Raw genomic sequence first — 23,496 nt, 5'->3', positions numbered from 1 at the left:
GGAGCCCCTCATCTTCCTAGAGCGGGTGGAGAGACCCCAAACCTCCCGAACCCCAAATCCCAGCTGCATTTGGGACCCCTCAGCCCCTGCCAGGAGTGGGATTCCCCCTCCCGGGAATCTTTCCCCGCTGTTCCCTTATCTCTCCCCAGCTGCTGCGGCCGGCTCCCGGCAGTTAATTATTAATTATCAACATTAATTACCGTCCCCACCCGCCCCCGGCACGGCCGCCCACCCCTTGTCCCTTTGTCCCCGAGCCTCCTCTGGCCAGGAGAGGTTTTGGGGTAAATCCGAGAAGAATCGAGCAAAGGGGTGACACAGGTGACACTTCCCTGAGTGCCACCAGCGGTTTGGGGCGCGGGGACCTGTCCTGAGCTCCTGTCCCGCTGCTGGGGGGTTCTGCCCACCCTGGATCCCTCTGGGATGAGCCCAGCACCCGCTGCCTCGCTGCTTTTTTGGGGGTTTTGTGTTGGCTTTTTTTTCTTTTTTTTTTTTTTTTTTTTTTTTTTTTTTTGGCGCTTCTCCGGAGGGAAATATTTGAAGGGGTTGTTTCCCACCGGGAATTTGCGCTTCCTGAGGAAACATCCTAAAGGGAATGTTTACAAACAGTCTGGGAAGTGTTGGAGCTGAGGGAGGGAGGCTGCAAAGCGGGAGGGAAAAAAAAAAAAAAAACCAAAAAAAAAAAACCAAAAACCGAGGGGAGGAGGGGAATTAGGGGGGGAAGTGTGGAAAGGAGTAGAGGTGGAATTTGGGGGTTTCATGGCAAAATTTGAGGGGGTTCAGGGCAAAATTTGGGGGCTTCATGGCAAAATTTGGGGTTTCAGGGCAAAATGTGGAGATTTCAGGGCAAAATCTGGGGGGTTCTGGAGAAATCCTGCTGGTCCCCGTGGGGAACCCAGTGGGAGCCGCTGGGTTTTGCCATCCCCCACCCCAGGAGGGTCCTTGGGAGAACCCCACAGCCCCGATGGGATTTTGGGGGGCTCCCCCCTGCAGCAGCGCCCCCAAACCCCCTGCAGCCTCCAGGGGGGTTGGTTCGGGTTGGTTTGGGGTTTCCCACTCCTTTTTCCTGCTCTGTGGGTCTGGACAAAGCCCTGCACGCCCCCCTCCTCCTCCTCCTCCTCCTCCTCCTCCTTCCCGGTGGGGTCCAGGGGCCCCCCGGACCCCGCAGCTCCTCCCGGCAGCAGCAGCAGGAGGAGGAGGAGGAGGAAGGGATGAGGAGGGGGAGCCCAGCCCCCGTTCCCCGCTGTTCCCACCACAACAGGGCAGAGATTGGGCGCCTGTGGGACCAATGGGGGCTGTCCCGGGATTTTGGGGAGGGGGGAAGCGGGGCAGGGGGGGGTGCCCCCTCCCCTTCCCCCCAGCTGGTGGGAATCAGGAATCCCCGGCCCTGCCTGGAGCCAGCAGCTGCTGGAGGAGCTTTGGAGCGGCTCCGGGGTTTTTTGTTTGTTCCTTTCCCAGATCCCTCTGAAATGATGGGATTGAGGCTCCCTAAAACCTCCCCAACCCCTTTGGTTGTTCCATCCGGACCGGTCTCTCAGATCCCTCTGAAATTATGGGATTGAGGCTCCCCAGAATCTTCCCAACCCCTTTGCTTGTTCCATCTGGACCGTCTTTCCAGGATCTCTCTGAAATTATGGGATTGAGGCTCCCTAAAACCTCCCCAACCCCTTTTTTTGTTCCATCTGGACTGTCCTCTCAGATCCCTCTGAAATTATGGGATTGGGGCTCCCTAAAACCTCCCCAACCCCTTTTTTTGTTCCATCTGGACCGTCCTTCCAGGATCTCTCTGAAATTATGGGATTGGGGCTCCCTAGAACCTCCCCAATCCTGCATCCCCTCCTGGTGCCTGCAGGGCGGTTGGGATCTCTGGGATATTTTGGGATAGTGGGGTGTGATGAGGGTGTGGATGTCCCTGTGCCACCCTGGGATGGGGAAAGGGGTGTCCCAAAGGATTGGATGGGATCTCCTGCCTGGGGCTCCCGGCTGGAGCTGGGGGCTGGTCCCAGCCAGGGGTTGGGGTTTTGTTGGAATCCCAAATCCTGCACCCCATCCCGGTGCCTCAGGGAGGATTTGGATCTCTGGGATGGGGTTTGGGATGTCGGGATGAGGCCGTGATGAGGGTGTGGATGTCCCTGTGCCACCCTGGCATGGGGAAAGGGGTGTCCCAAAGGATTGGATGGGATCTCCTGCCTGGCTTCTCCACGAGCCTTGGCTGGAGCTTTGGGGCTGCCCCCGACCAGGGATTGGGATTTTTTGGAACCCCAACTCCTGCATCCCACAGAATCCTGCAGGCTCTGCTTCCCTGGCTGCTCCCAGCCTGGGACATGGCACTTTCTGCTCCCCTCCGTGTGAAATTCCATTTTTTTTTCCTTTATATTTTAACCATCCCCCAGCCCAGCTGTTAAAAATCCTCAGCACCGAAGCTTGAGGGGCCAGAAAAAAAAAAAAAACAAACAAAAAAACCCAGTGGTGCCTCCATCCCTCCCACTCCATCTGAGCCTTTTCCATGGATATTTTCCCCTGTTTCACCGGGAAATGCGGTGGAGCGGCAGCTCCCGGGGAAAGCTCCGTGCCATGCCCGGGCCAGCCGCTAGACGGCAATTCCAGCCTGGATTATGGCTGGAAAATCATCCCGGAGAGGAGCAGAGGCTGGGACGGCGCTGGCTGCACGTTCCGGAAGGGTTTTATTGATGGGTTTGGGGTTTACAGTTCATGCTGGTGAAAATATGGGATTTTTGTTTTGTTTTTTTTTTTTTTAATGATTTTTGCATGCAGGAACAACGCGGAGGGCCGGGGTGACCCCCTGGACAGGTCACCCCCAAAGCTCAGCTGCCCCTTGGTCCTCAAACTCAGCCACCCGAGGGGCTGAGCTGGGGAATTTGGGATTTTTAGGGAATTCCAACGTGGCTCTGTGATTAGTTTTAGGGTTTTAATTGGGATAGCCCGGGGGCCTGAGCTCAGGGAGGGGCAGCTGGGGGTGACACCACCAGGGGTGACAGCTCCGGGGAGGGGTGACAGCACCAGGATTTTCCCCATCCTGCCCTGATCCAGGGGTTTGCGTGGAAGATTTGGGACCTTCCCATGCCCAGCCTGTTCCTCGGGGGGTTTCCCTCTGAGCCCAGGGCGGGTTTCTCTCCTTTAGGGTTTCTCTCCGTTAATTCTGGAGCAGGCTGGTGGAAAAGGGGGGAAAAGGAAGGGAAGGGATGGATTTGCTCCTCCTCACCCCGCACTGAGGGACCCCCTCCATCCTGGAGGTCTTTAACCCTTCACTCCTGCAGCTCCCAACCCCTCGGGTGCTCCGTCCAGGGGGTTCAGAGCCGGTTTTGGGATCGGCTTTGGGATTTCGCCGTTTTCCAAGGCGGGATGAGCCCCACCCCTGCTGTGCCCCACCCCAGCCTGGGGCAGGAGGTGACAGCGGGCACGGCGCTCTGCGGGGTGGCCGCGGCGGGCTCGGAGCTGGGATCTGAGTGGGAAAAGCGAGAATTTCGGGAAAACCGGGAGCACGCTGCGGTGGCGCTGCCGCGAAGCCGAGTCGGATGGAAAAAGGGGGAACGAGGGGAGTCCCTGGGAGCGGGGGACACAAGTCCTGAGGGTGGCTCAGATCTCGATGACGGTGGCCCGGCGCAGGCACAGCGGCGCGTCCGGGGGCACCGCGTTGCGCTTGATCTCGTTGCCGTCGAGCCGCAGCACCTGGAGCCGGGAGTAGTTCATGACATCCACCACGGAGCAGAAACTGCTGATGGAGAACTCTGGGGAGGAGAGGAGATGGTGAGGCCTTCAGCGTTTAGGTTTTGTGGTTTTCAGCTTCTGTGCTGCTTTAGTGTGTGGGGCTGGGCTTCGTGTTATGGGATGGTGAGCTCTGTTCACAGGGTAGGGAGACAAAACAATTCCTGCTCTACGAGCCGAATTTCAAATGATCCAAATCTCAGGCCCAAGATCATAAACAACATGGGCTGAAGAGAGGAAAAACAAGCAGGATGTGATTTCATAACCTAAAGCTGCAACTGGACAATTAACTCCAAGATGCAAATGGACCAGAACTTATAAAAGTCAGAGACCCCGTGACCGATTGTGCATTTTGTGACCATTTGGGTCCATCTTGGGACCATTTTGGGTCCCTCTTGGGTTCATTTTTTGGCCATTTGGGTCCGTCTTGGGTTCATTTTGGGACCATTTTGGGTTCATTTTGGGACCATTTTGGTTCATCTCGGGTGCAGCCCTGGCTGGGCTCTTGTGCTGCCCAAGGTGGGTCCATTGAGGAGATCCTTTGAATAAATCCCTGCTTTATTCCTTAGCCCTGTCCAGCCTCTGCTCTAGCTCAGCCTTCTCAAGGCATCACTGGAGCTGAATCCCCCCCATCCTTCCCCCAAGGGCTGATTTTTAGTGAGAAATTCTCTGTCCTGGGGGATCGACCTCTGAGAGCTGCTTTGTGTTGAGGCGGGCAGGGGGAAAAAATGTAGGAGCAGCCCAAATTCGCTGATTTTTCCTGCGGATTTGGACTCAACCCCTCGAGCTAAAAGGGTTCCTGGTGCTCCTGGCCGCAGCCAGGAGGAGCAGGAGGGTTTGGAATCTTCCCTGCCCAGCCGGGATGGAGCGCTCGGAGGGTGGAGTCGGGTGGAAAACGCTGCTTTCCATCAGGGTTTTCCTTTCCAGCCTCTTTTGGAGGCTTCCTGTGCTGCAGCCTCCATCCCCTGACCCCTCTGGCCACCGCGGGACCCTCGGGCAGCGTGTCCAGGAGCGGGGATGTCCCTGTCCCCATCCCAGCCGTCCCCTCTGCGCTCCTCTGCTGCCAGCGCCAGGCAGGGAAATTCCAGCCCAGCCCAGCCCAGGCTGCGTTTGGAAGCGGGAGATGGAACAAACTCCAAAATACATTTTTGGGTTTGTTTTTTTTTTTTTTTTTTCCGTGCAGGATTTGAGCCTAGAGGGCAGCAGAGCTCCAGGCCGGGCTGCTGCTGGAAAAGGCAGCGGGATGCTGCGGGGGGGGCACGCTGGGATTTGGGGATTTGGGGGCTGCACCCACAGAGGGGAGCCTCGGTGGGGCGGAGGGGCAGGACCGCGGTCTGGGTGCTCCAAAGGGGTTGGGGCCGCGCTCCTGGGGCCGCATCCCCGATCCTGGGGGTGCTGTGAAGGTCAGCAGGACCCGCAGAGGAGGAGGAGGAGGAGGAGGAGGAGGAGGAGGGGGCGGAGCCGGCGGTGGCTCCGCGGCGTTTGTGGGCAGACGGCGGCAGCTCCGCTTTGGAAAGCAAACATTTGGGAATCTGTTCCCGTGTCTGTGCTGCTGGCAGCTCCCCGCTGCGGGGTTCTGTGTTTTCCCTGCAACAGCTGATGGCTGCACTGACACCTTCCCATTCCCATCCCAATTCCCATCCCCATTTCCCATTCCCATTCCCATCCCAATTCCCATCCCCATTTCCCATTCCTATTCCCATTTCCAATTCCCATTCCCATTTCCCATTCCTATTCCCATTTCCCATTCCCATCCCCATTTCCCATTCCTATTCCCATTCCTATTCCCATTTCCAATTCCCATCCCCATTTCCCATTCCTATTCCCATTTCCAATTCCCATCCCCATTTCCCATTCCTATTCCCATTTCCCATTCCCATCCCCATTTCCCATCCCAGTTCCCATTCCCACGCCCCTGCTCACCGTTGATCTGGTTCCCCTGCAGGTAGAGGTTCTCCAGGTTGGTGTTGACCCGCGGGATCTTCTGCAGCCGGTTGTAGGAGAGGTCCAGCTCCAGGATGCTGCTGCTGTTGAAGGTGTTGCTGGAGAGCCCTTGGTTGGTCAGGCTGTTGTGGGACATCCTCACGTAGAGCAGCCTGGGGGACACCTGGAAATAATCGTCGGGGATGGCGTTGATGTAGTTGTACTCCAGGTAGAGCTGCTCCAGGGACGCGGGCAGCCCGTCGGGAACCTTCCTGAGGTTGTTGTAGCTCAGGTCGGCCAGGATCAACGACTTGAGCCCCTTGAGGGACGCGCCCATCTCGAAGATGAAGTTGTGGCTGAGGTACAGCGCCGTGAGGTTCTCCAGCCCCTCCAGAGCGTTGGAAGGCACCTTGGAGATCTGGTTGTAGGAGAGGTGGAGCTCGCGCAGCGAGCGCGGCAGGGGGCTGGGCAGCCTGGTCAGGTTGTTGTTGTTCATGTAGAGCCTCTCCAGGCGCTGCAGCTTCCCAAAAACCCTTCTCCCCATCTTCTCGCTGCTGATCTGGTTGTTGTGCAGCGCCAGCCACTCCAGCTCCGTGGCGTTGTCGAAGGCTCCCTCCTGGACGGAGGTGATCAGATTGTTCTGGAAATAAACGTACTTCATCCGCGACGGCACGAACGGCAGGTACCGCAGGTTGCGGGTGTCGCAATACATGGCCGAGGAGAAGTTGGGGGGACAGTCACACTCTTGGGGACACCGCCAGGGCGCGGCTTGCTGCGGCTCCGGCTCGGGCTCGGGCTCGGTGTCGGTGGCAGAGGGGTAGGAGTAGGCGTACGCGGGGCTCTCCTCCTCGTAGTAGGGCACGTAGTTGTAGGAGGAGACGCGGGACTGCCGCAGGTAGTACTGGAGCCACGCCAGGTCCTCCTCCTCGTTGTACTGGCCCAGGGAGGACCCGCAGAGCCCGGCCAGGATGAGGATGAGGGTGGTGGCCCAAGGCATGGCGCTGGAGGGACCTGCGAGGGGACAAAGCCGTGGGAGGATGAGCCGGGGAGGCAGGCAGAGCTGGAGGGGGTGGCAGAGCTGGAGAGGCAGGAGATGAGGGAATCCTACCCAAAAATCCCCGTCTGTGGACACTTCCCCTGTGTGGGGTTATGTGATCTTCCCCCTTTTCACCCTGGAGAAAATTCCAGCCCGGTGGAGATTTGGGAGGAACCGGGGGAGATTTGTGAAAAAAAACCTCCCTCACTGGTGGAGATCTGGGAGAAACCAGTGGAGATTTGGGAGGAATCTCCTTCCCAGTGGGAACTTGGGGGGGAACCTCCATCCCTGGAGGAGATTTGGGAGGAACCAGTGGAGATCTGGGAGGAATCTCCATCCCAGTGGAGATTTGGAAGGAACCTCCCACCCTGGAGTAGATTTGGGAGGAACCTTAGTCCTCGGTGGAGATTTGGGGGGAAACCAGTGGGAGATTTGGGAAAAAAAACTCCCTCCCAGTGGGGATTTGGGAAAAAAACTCCCTCCCAGTGGGGATCTGGGAGGAGCCTCCATTCCTGGTGGAGATTTGGAACAAACCAGTGGAGATCTGGGAGGAATCTCCATCCCAGTGGAGATTTGGGAGAAACCTCCACCCCAGTGGAGATTTGCTTGTGAGATCCTGATTTCTGGCTAATTCTGTTCCAGTTTCTGGGGACACGCGGATTTGTGCGAGGTCACACGAGGTGCCCGGGGTTGGCTCTGCGTGGGAGGGAGGAGAAGGAATTTGGATCCCCTTGGAGAAGGGATTTGAATTCTCTGGCTGAGAGGGGAAGCTGCCAGATCAGGGTGATTTTGGGAGCTCGAGGAGCCTTTTGAAGGAGCTCGAGGCGTCTTTTGAAGGAGCTATTTATGCTCCGCTCGCTGGTGACAGGAATCGCTGTGGGTTTCTTCCAGCTCTCCCTTCCCCCACAGAAACGCAGGATGCAGATCCTGGTAAACAAATTCTGCCTGATTTTGGAGCTGAAACCTCTTCCAAGCTCCCATTTCCCCAGGCACGAGAAGGGGCAGCACCCTCGCTGTGACCAGGGAGAGGGGACAACACCCGGTGCTGGATCCAGAGGAGAGCAGGGAATGAGGCAAACCCATCCCTGATCCCCGTGGCCGCCTCCTGCCATGCCCAGGTGGGGCTGCAGCGGGAGGATTCGGCTCTGGAGTCATCCTCCCTCCTCATCCCGGGATAAATGAGCGCACGGGGTGTTCCTGCAGCCAGGCAGGTTGAAATCCCTCCAGGAATTTCGCTGCTGGGAGCGGGAGAGGATCCTACGTGGCTGGGAGGGGGTCACTGCCAGCTCTGCTCCGGCAGGGACCGGCAAGGGACAGCAGGGACAGCAGGGGACAGCAGGGACCAGTAAGGGACAGCAGGGACAGCAGGGACCAGTAGGGACAACAGGGACAGCAGGGACAGCAGGGACCAGTAAGGGACAGCAGGGACAGCAGGGACAGCAGGGACCAGCAGGGACCAGCAAGGACCAGTAGGGACCAGTAGGGGACAGCAGGGGACAGCAGGGACAGCAGGGACAGCAGGGACCAGTAGGGACCAGCAGGGACCAGTAGGGACCAGTAGGGACAGCAGGGACAGCAGGGACAGCAGGGACCAGTGTCCCCTTTTTTGCCATGCCACGGGTGGCCCTGAGGTCACCTGGCGACCCCTGGCCGTGTCCCCAACCTGCAGCAGGGGAGGGGACGCCCGGCCTGGCACGCACAGAGGGCACAGAGTGCCCTGCCCTGCCACCCTGGCACGGGAAAAAAAGGGGGATTGAGGCAGGCTTGGCAAGGCCCGGGTTTGTCCTTTTTTCCCTGCTCCCCGCTCCGTGTGCTCGGGACGGGATCCTGAGGGATGCTGAGTGCCACGGGGAGCTTGGCAGGGGCAGAGGAGTTTCTCCTCCTCCTCCTCCTCCTGCTGCTGCTCCAGGGCTCTGTGCCTGCTCTCATACCAGAGCCTGCAGCTTCTCCACCCTCTTGGCAGCCTCTTCTTGGGGGCCCCTTTGGGGCAAAACCCCATCCCTGGAGGAAAAACCCCATCCCCGGGAGGGGCAAGAACCCCATCCCTGGGGGCAAAAACCTCATTCCTGGGGGCAAAACCCTATACCTGGAGGAATAACCCTATAGCTGGGGGCAGAACTCCATCCCTGGAGGAAAAAAATCCCATTCTTAGGGGGAATATCCCCATCGCTGAGGGCAAATCCCAATCTCTGGGGGCAAAACCCCATCTTTGGAGGCAAAACCCCATATGTGGGGGGGGCAAAAACCCCATTTCAGGGGGCAAACCCCCCATCTTTGGGGAAAATCCCCCATCCCTGGGATCAGAACCCATCCCTGGTGTCCCCCCCCACCTTTCCCAGTGCCCCCCTTCAACCCTCTGGTGACCCCAAAATCTGTCCCCAGCACCCCCCGCTGTCCCCTCGTTGTTTGTGGGGTTCTCCTCCCCTCCCTGGGGGTTCACCCCTGGGTTTGGGGTGGGATCTGGCCCTGAGGTCCCCGTCCCCTCCTGGTGTCCCTGTGCCGTGCCAGGGGGTGCAATGGGGTCAGCTCCTCATTCCAAGGATTTGGGGCCATCCGTGGGGTCACGGCAGCGCTGCTGTGCCGGGCACGGAACCCTGGGATGGGATGGGATGGGATGGGATGGGATCCATGGGATGGGATGGGATGGGATGGAATGGGATGGGATGGGATGGGATCCATGGGATGGGATGGGAGGGGATGGGATGGGATGGGATGGGATGGGATCCATGGGATGGGATGGGATGGGGGGCACTGCCCAGCCTGGGTGGGTGTCCAGATCCCAGATAAGTGGGCATGGAGGTGGCAGAGGGGCGGGAGGGGAGGTGGGATGGGGAGAGGGGTGGGATGGCAGAGGGGCAGTAGGAAAAGAGGGGAGGGAGGCGGACGTCAGGAAAAGTGGGCAGGAGGGGAGAGGGGCACCAGGAAAATGGGTAGGAAGGGAGAGGGGCAGCAGGAGAAGTGGGCAGGAGGGGAGAGGGGCATCGAGAGAAGTGGGCAGGAGGGGAGAGGGGCATCGAAAGAAGTGGGCAGGAGGAGAGGAGCAGCGGGAGAAGTGGGTGGGAAGGGAGATGGCATCAGGAAAAGTGGGCAGGAGAGAGAAGCAGCGGGAGAATCGGGCAGCAGGAGAGGTGGGCACCGGGAGAAGTGGGTGGGAAGGCAGATGGGCACCGGGAGAAGTGGGCAGGAGGGGAAGTGCCTCTCCAGCAGCTCCGTCTCTCCAGCTGTGCCACCCTTGGTGCTGCCCCGCGCTTCCCGCCGCGCCGAGGCGCGGGGATGGAAATCAGGCTTCCAAAAAAAAAAAAAAAAAAAACAACAAAACCACCCAAATAAATAAAAATAATAATAATAAAAAAACTGCCTAAAAACCGCCGAGCTGGACTCACCGAGCTGCGCTCCTCCTGTGCAAAGGCGGCTCCGGGCTGTGCCGTGGCACCGGCAGCATGGGAGGGTGGCTCCCGAGCCGCAGCGCCGGGCGCCCGCCCCAGATCCCGGAGCAAATATTGCGCTGGCAGGGCACGGGCTCGGCAGGGATTTCGGGGAGTGACCTCCCAGCCGCAGCTTTGCAGGAGAGACTGGAGAGCCCCTGGTGCTGCCTGGCGTTATAAATAACCTGCGATTTCTTTCCTCCCTCTCCCTCCTCTCCCTCTTCTCTCTCTCTCTCCCGTCTTTTCTCTCAGGAGTGTTGGCACTTTCCAGGCTCCCTCTGTTTAACGACTTAGCGGGGTTGGGATGATGTTTTTCAGGGCTCTCCTGCGTTTCTCATCAGGGAGCCGTGAGGAGGCCGCTGGCCAGATGAGGGAATATTGGGTTTTGAGGGTGCTGAGGGTGGGATTTTGGGGAAAAACAAGGAATTACCCTGAATTTTTACACTACCGGGAGGGGAGACGTGGGCCCTGCTCCGGGTGCTCCCCAGGAAGGCTCAGTTTGTGCAGTGCTGCCGTTAAATATTTGGGATAAACATTTCCATGAACGATAAGGCGGCAGCATCCAAAGTAAATAAATTCCCTACCAAAGGGGCCACTGTGACAGCGGGAATTTGTCTTCGAGTTTGGCAGCGCGGGGTTGCCAAGCTGGCATTTCTGCAGGCTGGGAAAATCCACATGGGACTGGGGGGGTCTCATCCATCCCACCAGGATTTGGGGTTTCATCCATCCTGCTGGTATTGGGGGGTGTCATCCATCCCCCAGAACCGGGGGCCTCATCCATTCCCCAGGATCTGGATCTCATCCACCACCCAGGATTTGGGATCTCATCCATTCCCTGGGATCTGGGGTCTCATCCATCCCCGGGTATTTAGGATCTCATCCATCCCTGAGTATTTGGGATCTCATCCATCCCACCAGGATTTGGGATCTCATCCATCCCTCTGGGACTGGGGGATCTCATCTACCCCCCAGGATTTGGGGATCTCATCCATTCCCTGGGATTTGGGATCTCATCCATTCCCCTGGGATCTGGGGTCTCATCCATCCCCGGGTATTTAGGATCTCATCCATCCCACCAGGATTTGGGATCTCACCCATCCCTCTGGCACTGGGGGATCTCATCCATCCCCCAGGTATTTGGGGTCTCATCCATCCCCCAGATCTGGGGGTCTCATCCATCCCCCTGGATTTGGGGCCTCATCCATCCCTCAGGATTTGGGATCTCATCCATTCCCTGGGATTTGGGATCTCATCCATCCCCCAGGATTTGGGATCTCATCCATTTCCCCGGGATTTGGGATCTCATCCATCCCACCAGGATTTGGGATCTCATCCATCCCCCAGGATTTGGGGATCTCATCCATTTCCCCGGGATTTGGGATCTCATCCATCCCCCAGGATTTGGGATCTCATCCATCCCCCCGAGACTCAGCAGGGTGGGAATGGGGAGATGAGAACAGGGAGCGTGTCCTGAGGGTGATCCATGGCTGGGAAGAGGTTTTGGGGCTCATCCCCGTGCCCCTGGGGGGTCCTGCAGAGCTGTCCCACCCCCTGTCCCTGTCCCCATCCCCATCCCGGCTCCCTGAGCTCTTTGGAGCCGGCTCTTCCCGGCCTCTCCAAGCATTTCCTCCCGCAGGGAAAGGAGAGGAGAGGGAAGGAGGAGCGCGGAGCGGTTCTTGCCCGGCTCCAGCCGCGCTCCCGGATCCTCCCAGGAGCCTGGAATGATTTAGCGGAGCTCAGCAGGTGCCAGCTCCCCCTCTGGGCTCCCTTTCTCCTTGTTTTCCATAGAAAATTCCCAGCCAAAACATCCTCCCGGGGTGGGGGGGAGCCCTGCAGGGATCCGGAGCGCTCCCGCCGGGACGAGGAGGAGGAGGAGGAGGAGGAGGAGGAGGAGCAGCGATGTGAGGGGAGTTGGGTGGCCGGGCTTGGAGGGACACGCTGTACAGCGGGCACTCGGCCAGAAATCCCGAATATTTGGGAAGGGAAATGTGCCTGGAAAGCACAGCCCGTCTGCAGGGAGGGAGGATGTGGAGAAAGTGGGAAAAGAGGGCAGGGAAAGGGAGGAAAACCCCAGGGAAGGGAGGTCGGGAGGGGTTTTATCCCCTCTGAGCGTTGTTGGTGGCAGCTGGAGAAGGAATCCCACGTGGAAGGGAGGGGCTGGAGGTTTTGGGATGATGGAGAGGTTGGAGGGGTTTGATCCCATTCCCAGGGAGCCGAATTCCTGGGAAATTTTTGTGAAATTCTTCTGAATTCCTGGGAAATTTCTGTGAGATTCTGATGAATTCCTGGGAAATTTTTGTGAAATTCTGCTGAATTCCCAGGAAATTGTGTGCTGCTGTCAGAGCATCTCTGCTCCAAGGATTTCAGGGCCTGGAGGTTTTCCTGGAAAAGCAGACAGTCCCCAGCCAGGCTGGATAAGGAATTCCAGCCTCCCCAGCTCCTGGAAGTTTAAAGGATCCGGGATATGCTCCCTTTGGAGGAGGAACCCTCCGTGGTGGCTTCCAGGGGTGCCCTGGGAATGCTGAGGAGCAGGAGATGGCCCCGAGCGGTGCCATTCCTGTGCCCACCTCCCCTTTTCCAGCCTAAACCAGGGAATATCAGCGTGCTGGAGCTCAGCCCGTGCTCCCCACGGAACCCGGGACTTTCTGCCCAATCTCACCCCGACCAGACCCGGATTATCTCAGGGAAATGAGAGTTTTCCATCTGAAGAACCCCATGAGGATTTTCCCTTCTTGTCTCCATCCAACCCTGGAATCTCATGCTCCAGTTATCCCGAAGTTCCTGGCAGGGCTCCCTTGGCACCAGGGGGGGGTTGATAGGACCTCATTGCTCCCTCTCCCTTCATCCCAGCTCCTTGCACTTCCCAAGTGACTTCCACGACATTTTTCCACATCTTTCCCCCCAAAACCACCAATTCCCCGCTGCTGGCTGCTCGGAGGAAGCCCAGAGCTGGTGACAGGAGCTGGGAATGTGCTGTCCTGGATTCCTGGAACCCCAAATCCTTCATCGCTGCCCAGTCCCATCCGGAGTGGTCATTCCTGGATCCCAGTCTGCATCTCATCCGTGCCTGCTTTGCTTTGGTTTTCCAACCCAAGCCGAGCAGGGATTGTTTTGGATGGATTTTTTCCAGCTGTTTTGATCAAATCCTTTGGAATTTCGTATCTGGAAGCACCGAATCTGGCCCAGCTCTGCCTTTAATCCTCCAGTCCCGGGAGCTTCCCCATGGATGGACACAGATTTCTTGGGATGCTTCCCAACAAAACAAAACCACAAAACATTTCCCTGCTGAAGGGGCTGAAGGGAGGCTCAACCCCACCCGCAGCACCCAGGCACAGACTCGCTTCCTTTTCCTGCTTTTTCACTCCTGGGAACTCCCGCTCCCGAGGAGTTTCAGCCTTGCTGCTCTGTCCTCCCCCTCCTGCTGGTTCTCACAGGGGGAATCCTCACAGCCCATCCCAAACCCCCAAATCCATGGAATATCCTCACAGCCCATCCCAAATTCCCAGCCCCATGGAATATCCTTGGAGCCCATCCCAAACCCCCAAATCCATGGAATATCCTTGGAGCCCACCCCAAACTCTCAGCCCCATGGAATCCTCACAGCCAATCCCAGACCCCCAGCCCCATGGAATGTCCTTGGAGCCCATCCCAAACCCCCAACCCCATGGAATATCCTTGAAGCCTATCCCAAACCCTCAGCCCCATGGAATGTCCCCACAGCCCATCCCAAACCCCCAAATCCATGGAATATCCTCACAGCTCATCCCAAATTCCCAGCCCCATGGAATATCCTTGGAGCCTATCCCAAGCCTCCAGCCCCACAGAATGTCCTTGGAGCCCACCCCAAACTTTCAGCCCCATGGAATCCTCAGAGCCAATCCCAAATTCCCAGCCCCATGGAATCCTCACAGCCCATCCCAAATTCCCAGCCCCATGGAATCCTCACAGCCCATCCCAAACCCCCAGATCCATGGAATATCCTTGAAGCCCATCCCAAACCCTCAGCCCCATGGAATGTCCTCACAGCCCATCCCAAATTCCCAGCCCCATGGAATCCTCACAGCCAATCCCAAATTCCCAGCCCCATGGAATCCTCACAGCCCATCCCAAATTCCCAGCCCCATGGAATCCTATCCCGGAGGGAGTCACCAGTTCCAGGGACTGACCCCGTGTGTCCTGTGGGTCCCCCTTGGATCTTGGCCCTAAAGGCAAATCCCTGAGGATTTGAAGGTCCCAACTGCTCTTTTATGAGATTCCAGTGTCAAGATTCCCAAACGGGAGCCAAGGAATCCCTTGGCACCTCCAGTCTTGCTCGGGCAGATCTTCCTCCTCTTCCTCCTCTTCCTCCTCTTCCTCCTCTTCCTCCTCTTCCTCCATCTTCCTTTCTCTGGGTACCTCTGGATTGCTTCATCCATGCAGGTAATCCTCATTTTCCTCCTCTTCCTTCTCTTCCTTCTCTTCCTCCTCTTTCTCATTTTCCTCCTCTTCCTCTTCTTCCTCTTCTTCCTCCTCTTCCTCTCTCCAGGTACCTCTCACTGCTCCATCCATGCAGGGAACTCTCATTTTCCTCCTTTTCCTCCTCTTCCTCCTCTTTCTTCTTTTTCTCCTCTTCCTCCTCTTCATCTTCCTGTTCTTCCTCTCTCAAGGTACCTCTGGACTGCTTCATCCATGCAGGGAACCCTCCTCTTCCTCCTTGAACTCCTCTTCTTCCTTTAACTCCTCTTCCTCATCCCTCCTCATTTTCCTCTTCTTCCTTCTCTTCCTCCTCTTCATCTTTCTCTTCTTCCTCTCTCCAAGTACCTCTGGATTGCTTCATCCATGCAGGGCACCCTCCTCCTCCTCCTCTTCCTCCTCCTCCTCCTCCTCCTCCTCCTCCTCCTCCTCCCCCAGGCACTCCCTGGAGGGAGAGCTCAGGTCCCTGCAGGGCCCGCTGGAATTCCCTGTGTCCGGGGAAGGTCCCTGTGGATTCCCAGCACCCCGGACCCCCCGGGCTCTGCCCAGGACAAGCAGGGCAGAGAAGGAATCCCGAGGGATCCCGGGATCCCTTTGGGGTGGAGGGCCCAGGCCCCACATCTGGCCAACAACTGCCGGGGCGGGAAGGTCAGCGGGGAGAGCCGAGCCAGCCCTGCCTCGACCTCCCTTTTCCCTTTTTTCCCTTCCCAGCCACGCATTCTTCAGCCCAAACAACATTCTTGGATGGAGATTTGAGGGAATCTGGAGGGAGTCGGTCACCCGGAGACGGAGCAACAGCCGAGCGAGCTGCTGGAAACTCTGACCGGGGCTGCTGCGGCCCCGCGGCCCGGCTGGATGCTCCCGGAGCTCCTGGAATCACCAGATTTCCATGGGAGGTGCTCCACAGCTTCCCTGGCATGGGGCGAGCTGCCCGCGCTGAGGGAGGGACAGAAAATCCCACAGTGTCCCTTCCCGTCCCCAGCTGGGGGCTGGGAAATGCTGGGAAATGCTGGGAAATGCTGGGAGATACTGGGAAATGTTGGGGGATGTTGGGGGATGTTGGGAAATGCTGGGAAATGCTGGGAAATGCTGGGAGATACTGGGGGATGTTGGGAAATGTTGGGAGATGCTGGGAGGTGTTGGGAGGTGTCGGGAAATTTTGGGAGATGCTGGGGGATGTTGGGGCAGCGTTTTCCCCATCCTGCCCTAATTCCAGTCTTGGAATCTCATGTGGTTCCTGCCGGGTGTCTCTGGGTCTGCAGGTTGTTGTGGGGTGGGCTCGGTCCTGACAGTTGCCAGCCCCATGGAATCCTTTCCCAGCCCCATGGAATGTCCTCACATCCCATCCCAAACCCCCAGATCCATGGAATCCTTGGAGCCCATCCCAAACCTCCAGCCCCATGGAATCTTTTCCCAACCCCATGGAATCCTCACATCCCATCCCAAATTCCCAGCCCCATGGAATCCTCACAGCCAATCCCAAATTCCCAGCCCCATGGAATCCTTGGAGCCCATCCCAACCCCCCAGCTCCCCAGAAGTGCCTCTGGGTCCCCTCTGGCCTCACCCTGGGGGTTCCATCCTGTTCCCTGCAAAGCCCGGGGTGCATTTAGGGAGCGTTCCCAAATCCCAAATCCCAAATCCCCACCCCAGGCCGTGCCGGGAGGGGCTGGCCGGGCACAAGGAGGCTCCGAGCTCCTCGCAGCCACTGGAAAAAAGAGCTTGGAAAAGGTTAAGGGATTCATCTGGAGCAGAGCTGGAAACTCTGAAGCGTTTCCTCATCCCGACGTTCCCTCCTGTCCCTGGACTGCTCTGACACCTCCATGGATACGGAGCCAAACACATCTGGGAGCGCTGGGCTTTCCAGAGGATCTGCTGGGATCATCCCGGGGCAAATCCCTCTGGGGTTATCCCGGGGCAAATCCCGCCAGGATTATCCCAGGGCAAATCCTGCCAGGATCATCCTGGGGCAAATCCCTCTGGGGTTATCCCGGGGCAAATCCCACTGGGATTATCCTGGGGCAAATACTGCCAGGATTATCCTGGGGCAAATCCCTCTGGGGTTATCCTGGGGCAAATCCCTCTGGGGTTATCCCGGGGCAAATCCTGCCAGGATTATCCTGGGACAAATCCCACTGGGGTTATCCTGGGGTAAATACTGCCAGGATTATCCTGGGGCAAATCCCACTGGGATTATCCTGGGGCAAATCCCTCTGGGGTTATCCCGTGGCAAATCCTGCTAGGATTATCCTGGGACAAATCCTGCCAGGATTATCCCAGGGCAAATCCCACTGGGATTATCCTGGGGCAAATCCCGCCAGGGTTATCCTGGGGCAAATCCCACCAGGATTATCCCGGAGCAAATCCTGCCAGGATTATCCCGGGACAAATCCTGCCAGGAATACAGGACAGGCAGGAGCTGCAGGGGCCACTGAGCCCCATGGGGGTCACAGGTCCCTCCCTGGTGCCCAGGGTTGGGATGTGGGCGTGCCCAGGGATCTGGGGGTTCTCCTGGGGTGCCAGGGCCAATCCCAGCAGGATCGGGATGCTGATCCCATCCCAGCAGGATCGGGATGCTGATCCCATCCCAGCAGGATCGGGATACTGATCCATCCCAGCAGGATCGGGATGCTGATCCCATCCCAGCAGGGTCGGGATGCTGATCCCATCCCAGCAGGATCGGGATGCTGATCCCATCCCAGCAGGATCGGGATGCTGATCTATCCCAGCAGGATCGGGATGCTGATCCCATCCCAGCAGGATCGGGATGCTGATCCCATCCCAGCAGGATTGGGATGCTGATCCCATCCCAGCAGGATCGGGATGCTGATCCCATCCCAGCAGGATTGGGATGCTGATCCCATCCCAGCAGGATCGGGATGCTGATCTATCCCAGCAGGATCGGGATGCTGATCCCATCCCAGCCCTGGGGCGGATGTCCCAGCCCTGAGCTCCATCCCCGGGTGGGACGTGGCAGCACCGCCCTGTCCCTGGTGGGACCCCAGGAGGGCACAGGGAGCTCCAGGATGTTTCCCAGAGGGAATTGCTCCATGATTCCAGGTCCCAGCTGCCTCTCCCCTCCGGAGCCTCCAGGTGCTGCAGCGGGAAAACCACGGCATTCCCATGTTTGGATCCCAAATCCCTGTTTTCCAAGGCCCAGGGCATTCCCATGCTCAGATCCCCAATCCCTGTTTTCCAAGGCCCAGGGCATTCCCATGCTCAGATACCCAATCCCTGTTTTCCAAGGCCCAGGGCATTCCCATGTTTGGATCCCCAATCCCTGTTTTCCAAGGCCTGCAGTGTTTCCATTTAAATCCCTGTAGGACAAATAAAATCCCTATAAGAGAAATAAATCCCTATAGGAGAAATAAAATCCCTACAGATCAATAAATCCCTATAGGAGGAATAAATCCCTATAGGACAAATAAAATCCCTATAAGAGAAATAAATCCCTATAGGACAAATATAAACCCATAGAGGGCAAATTAACTCCATATAGGAGAAATAAATCCCTACAGGACAAATAAAATCCTTATAGGACAAATATAAATCCCTATAAGAGAAATAAATCCCTATAGGACAAATAAAATCTCTATAGGACAAATAAAATCCCCATAGAACAAACATAAATCCCTATAGGACAAATCAAATCCTTCCTAGAACAAATAAATCCATCTAGGAAAAATGAATCCACATAAGACAAATAAAATCCCTGTGGGACAAATAAAATCCCCATAAGAGAAATAAATCCAAATAAGACAAATAAAATCCCCGTAGGACAAATGTAAATCCGTATAGGACAAACAGAAATCCGTGCAGGACAAATTAATTCCACGTAGAAGTTAATTAATTATGAGCTGCCCTTCCTGGAGCCCTCGGTATCCCCCTGGCTCCGGGAAGGTCACGCCCGGAGCTGCCCTCCCAAACGGGTTGTTTGTCTCTGCAAAGCATCCAAAATATGAACCGAAAAAAAAAAACCCAAAAGAAAAAAAAAATAAAGCGAAAAGAGCAACATCAGCTGCCTGGGAAAGCCATCAGCATTCCTGCCTGCTCCTGCCACCTGGCATCCCAAAAATTCCCGAAAATTGCCGATCCCGGAGCCTCTGCGGGGCACGGTGAGCCCTGCCAGCCTCCTCTGCCCTCCCTGCCCTGCTCCAGCTCCTCCCGAGCCGCAAAACTCCTCAGGGAGAAAGGCAGAGGATTTGGGGGATTTTTTAAAGAAGGAAAAAAGAATATAAAAAAAAAAGAAAAAATCAAACTCCTCGGAGATAAACAAGAGGAAGGAGCGAGGCGTGGGCGGCGCTGCTGCTGTGCAGCTGAACCGAGGATTTGGGGGGGACCGGGGGGTCCTGGCAGCGATTTTGGGGATAAAAACAGCATGGGAGGAGGTGGCACAAGGTGGATGTGTCCCCTGGGGTTTGGGGGTCCCTCTGTGCCATGCCCCGGGCCCTGGGGTGCAGCCCTGCTCCCCTTTCCCCCTTGGAGGGTGGGAGCTGGGATTTGTGGGATCATTCCCAGGACCCCGTGGAGCTGGGAGAGGCTGGATTTGGGATCTGTGGGCAGCCACAGCCGGACTGGGGGTGGGAGCTGGGGTATTTGGGATCATTCCCTGGACCCTGTGGAGCTGGGAGAGGCTGGAACAGCTCTGGGATATTTGGGATCATTCCCTGGGCCCCGGGAAGTTGGGGAGGGCTGGATTTGGGGTCTGTGGGCAGCCACAGCCGGACTGGGGGTGGGCTCCGGGATATTTGGGATCATTCCCTCGGCCTCATGGAGCTGGGAGAGGCTGGAGCAGCTCTGGGATATTTGGGATCATTCCCTGGGCCCCGGGGAGCTGGGAGAGGCTGGAGCAGCTCTGGGATATTTGGGATCATTCCCTGGGCCCCGGGGAGTTGGGAGAGGCTGGAGCAGCTCTGGGATATTTGGGATCATTCCCTTGGCCCCGGGGAGCTGGGGAGGGCTGGATTTGGGGTCTGTGGGCAGCCACAGCCGGGCTGGGGATGGGAACTGGGATATTTGGGATCATTCCCTGGACCCTGTGGAGCTGGGAGAGGCTGGAGCAGCCCTGGGATATTTGGGATCATTCCCTGGGCCCCGGGGAGCTGGGGAGGGCCGGATTTGGGGTCTGTGGGCAGCCACAGCCAGACTGGGGGTGGGCTCCGGGATATTTGGGATCATTCCCTCATTCCCTGGGTCCCGGGAAGCTAGGAGAGGCTGGAGCAGCTCTGGGATATTTGGGATCATTCCCTGGGCCCCGGGGAGCTGGGGGAGGCTGGAGCAGCTCTGGGATATTTGGGATCATTCCCTTGGCCCCCGGGAGCTGGGGAGGGCTGGATTTGGGGTCCGTGGGCAGCCGCGGGCGGGCTGGGGGCGGCCCGGGCGCCGCAGAGCTCGGGCGGGGCTGTCAGCCCCGAGCAATAATTAGCGATGATCAAAGCGGCTCCTTCCCGACAGCCCGGGAATGCGGATGATCGGAAATCTCCCGGCTGCTGCCGGCGGGGGAAAACAACCCCCGCTGCGGGCGGAGCATCTCCAGCTCCAGGAGGGGATTTTGGGGGGCTGGGAGGGGGTGTCACCTGGACAGAGCCCTGGGGTGAGCAGGGCTCCACGGGGCATCCCTGCCGAGTTAGAAAGAGGGAACTGAGGAGCTGGAGCTCCTCGGGAGATGGAGCAGGCGAGGAGCGGGCGATGGGGGCAGCGGCCAGGCCAGGCCAGCCCGGGGTTCGGCCCCCCCTGCACTGCCCGGGGCTGTCCCAGGGCCGGGCCACCTCTGTTTCTGTCACACGGTGGGGACATTCCGCTGTCTCCTGTCCCATTTCCCTATCCCCTGTCCCATTCTCCTGTCCCCTGCCCATTCCATTGTCCCTTGTCCCATTCTCCTGTCCCCTGCCCATTCCCCTGTCCCATTCCCCATTCCGCTGTCCCATTCCCCTATCCCCTGTCCCATTCCATTGTCCCTTGTCCTATTGCTCTGTCCCCTGCCCATTCCCCTGTCCCATTCCTCATTCCCCTGTCCCATTTCCCATTCCGCTGTCCCCTGTCCCATTCCCCTGTCCCATTCCCTTGTCCCCTGTCCCTTGTCCACTGCCCCATTCCCCTGTCCCACTGCCCTGTCCCATTCCCTTGTCCCCTTCCCCTGTCCCCTGCCCCTGTCCCCTGCCCCGCAGCCAGCGGTGGGCAGAGCTCTGCTCCCTCATCCCGTCCCGATTCCCGGGGCTGAGCCGTGCCCCGCTCTCGCTTTGATCAATCCCTGCCATTTTCCCTGGATTTCTGCCTCTCCGGGGCTGTGTGTGCTCGATCGGAGCGGGGACAGCTCCCAGCTGTCCCCGAGCGGCCACCGCTGCCTCCGGCTGCCCTCGGGGGCCGGGAAAAGCCGTTTATGGGGCTCAGCTCCTTCTCCTGCCCCGCTGGCCCCAAGCTCGGCTCCATGGGATCACGCAGAATCCATGGCAAGCCCCTGCCCGCAGCCTCATCCCGGCAGAAGCATCTGGAAAAGGCCTTTTCTCCCCCAAAACAGCTGCAACAACGCGGCCTTGACCCCTCCACCTGCTCAGGGTTTGCGCCTCGGCTCCATCCCAGCCCCCAGAGCCCGCCCGGGGGGTGTCTCCCCCCTTTCCCCCTCTCCATCCTTCCCTCTGGAATTGCACAATGGAACACATTGTGTCCGGGAGCCTCTCCCTGGCTCCCGGGCCCGGTTTTATCTCTCCCTTCAAAGCCGGAGGGATCCCTTGGAGCCAGACACGCGGCCCCAGCTGCGCCGGGAATGCGGCAAGGGCTGAACCCGGGCCATGGCTCTGCCTTTGGGATGCCCTGAGCGCTCCCTTTGCTGTCCCGGGAGCGATGGAAGGGCTGAACCTGGATCTGGAATGCTCTGAGCGCTCCCTTTGCTGTCCCGGGAGCGATGGAAGGGCTGAACCTGGATTTGGGATGCTCTGAGCGCTCCCTTTGCTGTCCCGGGAGCGATGGAAGGGCTGAACCTGGATTTGGGATGCCCTGAGCGCTCCCTTTGCTGTCCCGGGAGCGATGGAAGGGCTGAACCTGGATTTGGGATGCTCTGAGCGCTCCCTTTGCTGTCCTCCTCCTGTCACAGGGCCACGGGGCAACCCCGGGGTGTGAAAAGGCTGGAAATATTCCTAAAATTCCCAGGAAAGGCCACCCTGGCTGCCTTTCTCCTTCTGGAAAGCCAAGGGAAGGGAAGGGGGTGCCCAAATCGGGGCCAACCCCACCACGGGGCTCAGCGGCGGGTGGGCTGCGAGCCCCCAGGAATAACCCCAGGGAAAACCGCTCCTGCTCCCGGGATTTCCTTCATTCCCGACGGAATTTGGGAGCTCCCGCTGCTCCCTGCCGGCGCCGCGGGGAGGGATCGCTTCCCTGCTGATGTGGAAGCTCTGGGTCTGCTCGGCTCCCCAGGTTCTCCTGCCGGGAGGAGGCAGCGGCGGCCGCTCCTCTCTCTCCTCCCTCCCTCCCTCCCTCTCTCTCTCCACGCTCCGATATTCCCAATTTTCCAGCGGGAACGTGCGGCTCCGCGATGATTCGGGCTGCGAGGAACAGCAGCGCAGCCCGCACCGCCTCGTCCCTGCGCCCAGCAGCGAATCCTCCCAATCCCAAAGCGCTTTCCCAACAATTCTCCCGCTTCCAGCGAGTCTGACCTTTTCATTAATAAATCAGCCGCGTTATTGGAGGGATGAATAATTCACCATCACACCCAGCCCCGCGCTGAGCGCCGGCTGTAGAATTTAATTAATCCTCTCACGGAACGCCCCCGAGGGCTGCGGAGGGATGGGGATGGATGAGGATGATCCCGGCCATGCTCCAGGAGCATCCCAGCCCCGCTGATGGCTCCGAGATATTCCAGCAACGCATCCCGGTCATTCCCTCTGGAGAGATATTTATTTTTTTTTTCTTCTCCGGGTGCTTTAAAGGGGGAAAATTCCCCCTGAGGAAATCCCAGCAGGATCCTCTCTCCCGGGGCTTTCCCTCTGGGAAATAACAGCGGTTTTTTGATTTTCCCGACCTTTTCCAGGCGCGGCTGCTCGATAACGGCAGGTCCTGGGTAAATGTCTCCATCCAGGTGTGTTTAACAGGGAGCCAGGAGCAAACGCCGGCCCCGCTGCTGCGGGAGACCCCGCCAGGTGTCGGATTGGGAATCACCCCCCAAAATCCCGGCAGGATTCCCGGCAGGATTTTGGGTCCTCCTCCCGCTGCCTCTCGGGAGGGGTGGGAAGGGTTTTTCCTTGGTTTTGGACTCCACAAAAGTTTCAGCCCTGGATGGTGCCAGGGATGATCCTGGGGGGGGGGGGCTCCCCTCACTCCCTGGGGGTGTTTCCCAGCATTTTCCTTGGCTCTGCCCCCCAAATCCGTGAGGAAACCGCTGCCATGCTGGCAGGGAAAGCCGCAGAGGCGCGGGGTTCATTAGCGAGCAGCCTAACGAGGTCTGGTACTAATTACACCCCCCCGGGCCAGGCAGCAGCTGCGCAGTGACGTGGCCGGTGCATGGGGGGCCCCCCCAGCCGGGCTCAGCACCCATGGGTGCGAGGGGACCCCCCGGGCACCCCAATTGCAGCTCTGCCAGGGCCCTGCAGGATTTGGGGAGCAGCTTCCACGCTCTCCTTGTAGCGGACACCAGGGTGGGGACCCCCAGCCGTGTCCCCACTCTCCCGGCAGGGATGTCCCTGTGGGATTTTGGGGTTGTCCCGCGGCCGGGAGAAAGAATCCCGGGATGATTTCGCTTGGAAAACACCTCGGAGATCATTAGGAAGGGATGTGGGGAGGCTTTCGGGGCTGGCGCTGATCCCGCTGATCCAGGGAAAGCTTCTCCCGGTCCCAGCAGCCCCCGGAGCCGCCCCGGTCGCTGCCTCTCCCCCCGAGCGGGGCAGGGAATGTGCTGGAAAATCTCCGCGTTTCCTGCAGCTCCAGAAGCGCGAATGTTGCCCTTGGCC

At 58.5% G+C, this 23,496-nt stretch overlaps 1 protein-coding gene across 1 annotated transcript; it reads right to left on the bottom strand.

The window, feature by feature from the left end:
- Positions 1–2,905: 2,905 nt before the first annotated feature.
- Positions 2,906–10,292, bottom strand: LOC128818641 (fibromodulin). The gene is made up of 3 exons (XM_053998175.1): positions 10,066–10,292; positions 5,647–6,657; positions 2,906–3,746 (listed from the first exon to the last, which is right to left on the bottom strand). The coding sequence occupies exons 2-3, from the start codon at positions 6,641–6,643 to the stop codon at positions 3,595–3,597; spliced, it is 1,149 nt and encodes a 382-aa protein (XP_053854150.1). The 5' UTR covers positions 6,644–6,657; positions 10,066–10,292; the 3' UTR covers positions 2,906–3,594.
- Between the last annotated feature and the right edge of the window lie 13,204 nt (positions 10,293–23,496).

This window comes from Vidua macroura, chromosome 24 (genome assembly GCF_024509145.1).
Source record: "Vidua macroura isolate BioBank_ID:100142 chromosome 24, ASM2450914v1, whole genome shotgun sequence".
NCBI lineage: Eukaryota > Metazoa > Chordata > Aves > Passeriformes > Viduidae > Vidua > Vidua macroura.
Note: the sequence above shows the minus strand (reverse complement) of the source record. Positions and strands in the feature narration are given on the sequence as shown.

What these genes read in the sequence shown, in the direction of transcription:
- LOC128818641 (XM_053998175.1), bottom strand. Translation starts at nt 6,643, where the DNA reads ATGCCTTGGGCCACCACCCTCATCCTCATCCTGGCCGGGCTCTGCGGG. An exon ending in GCAGGGGAACCAGATCAACG is followed by an intron (nt 3,747 to 5,646) that starts GTGAGCAGGGGC and finishes TCTCCTCCCCAG; the next exon opens with AGTTCTCCATCAGCAGTTTC.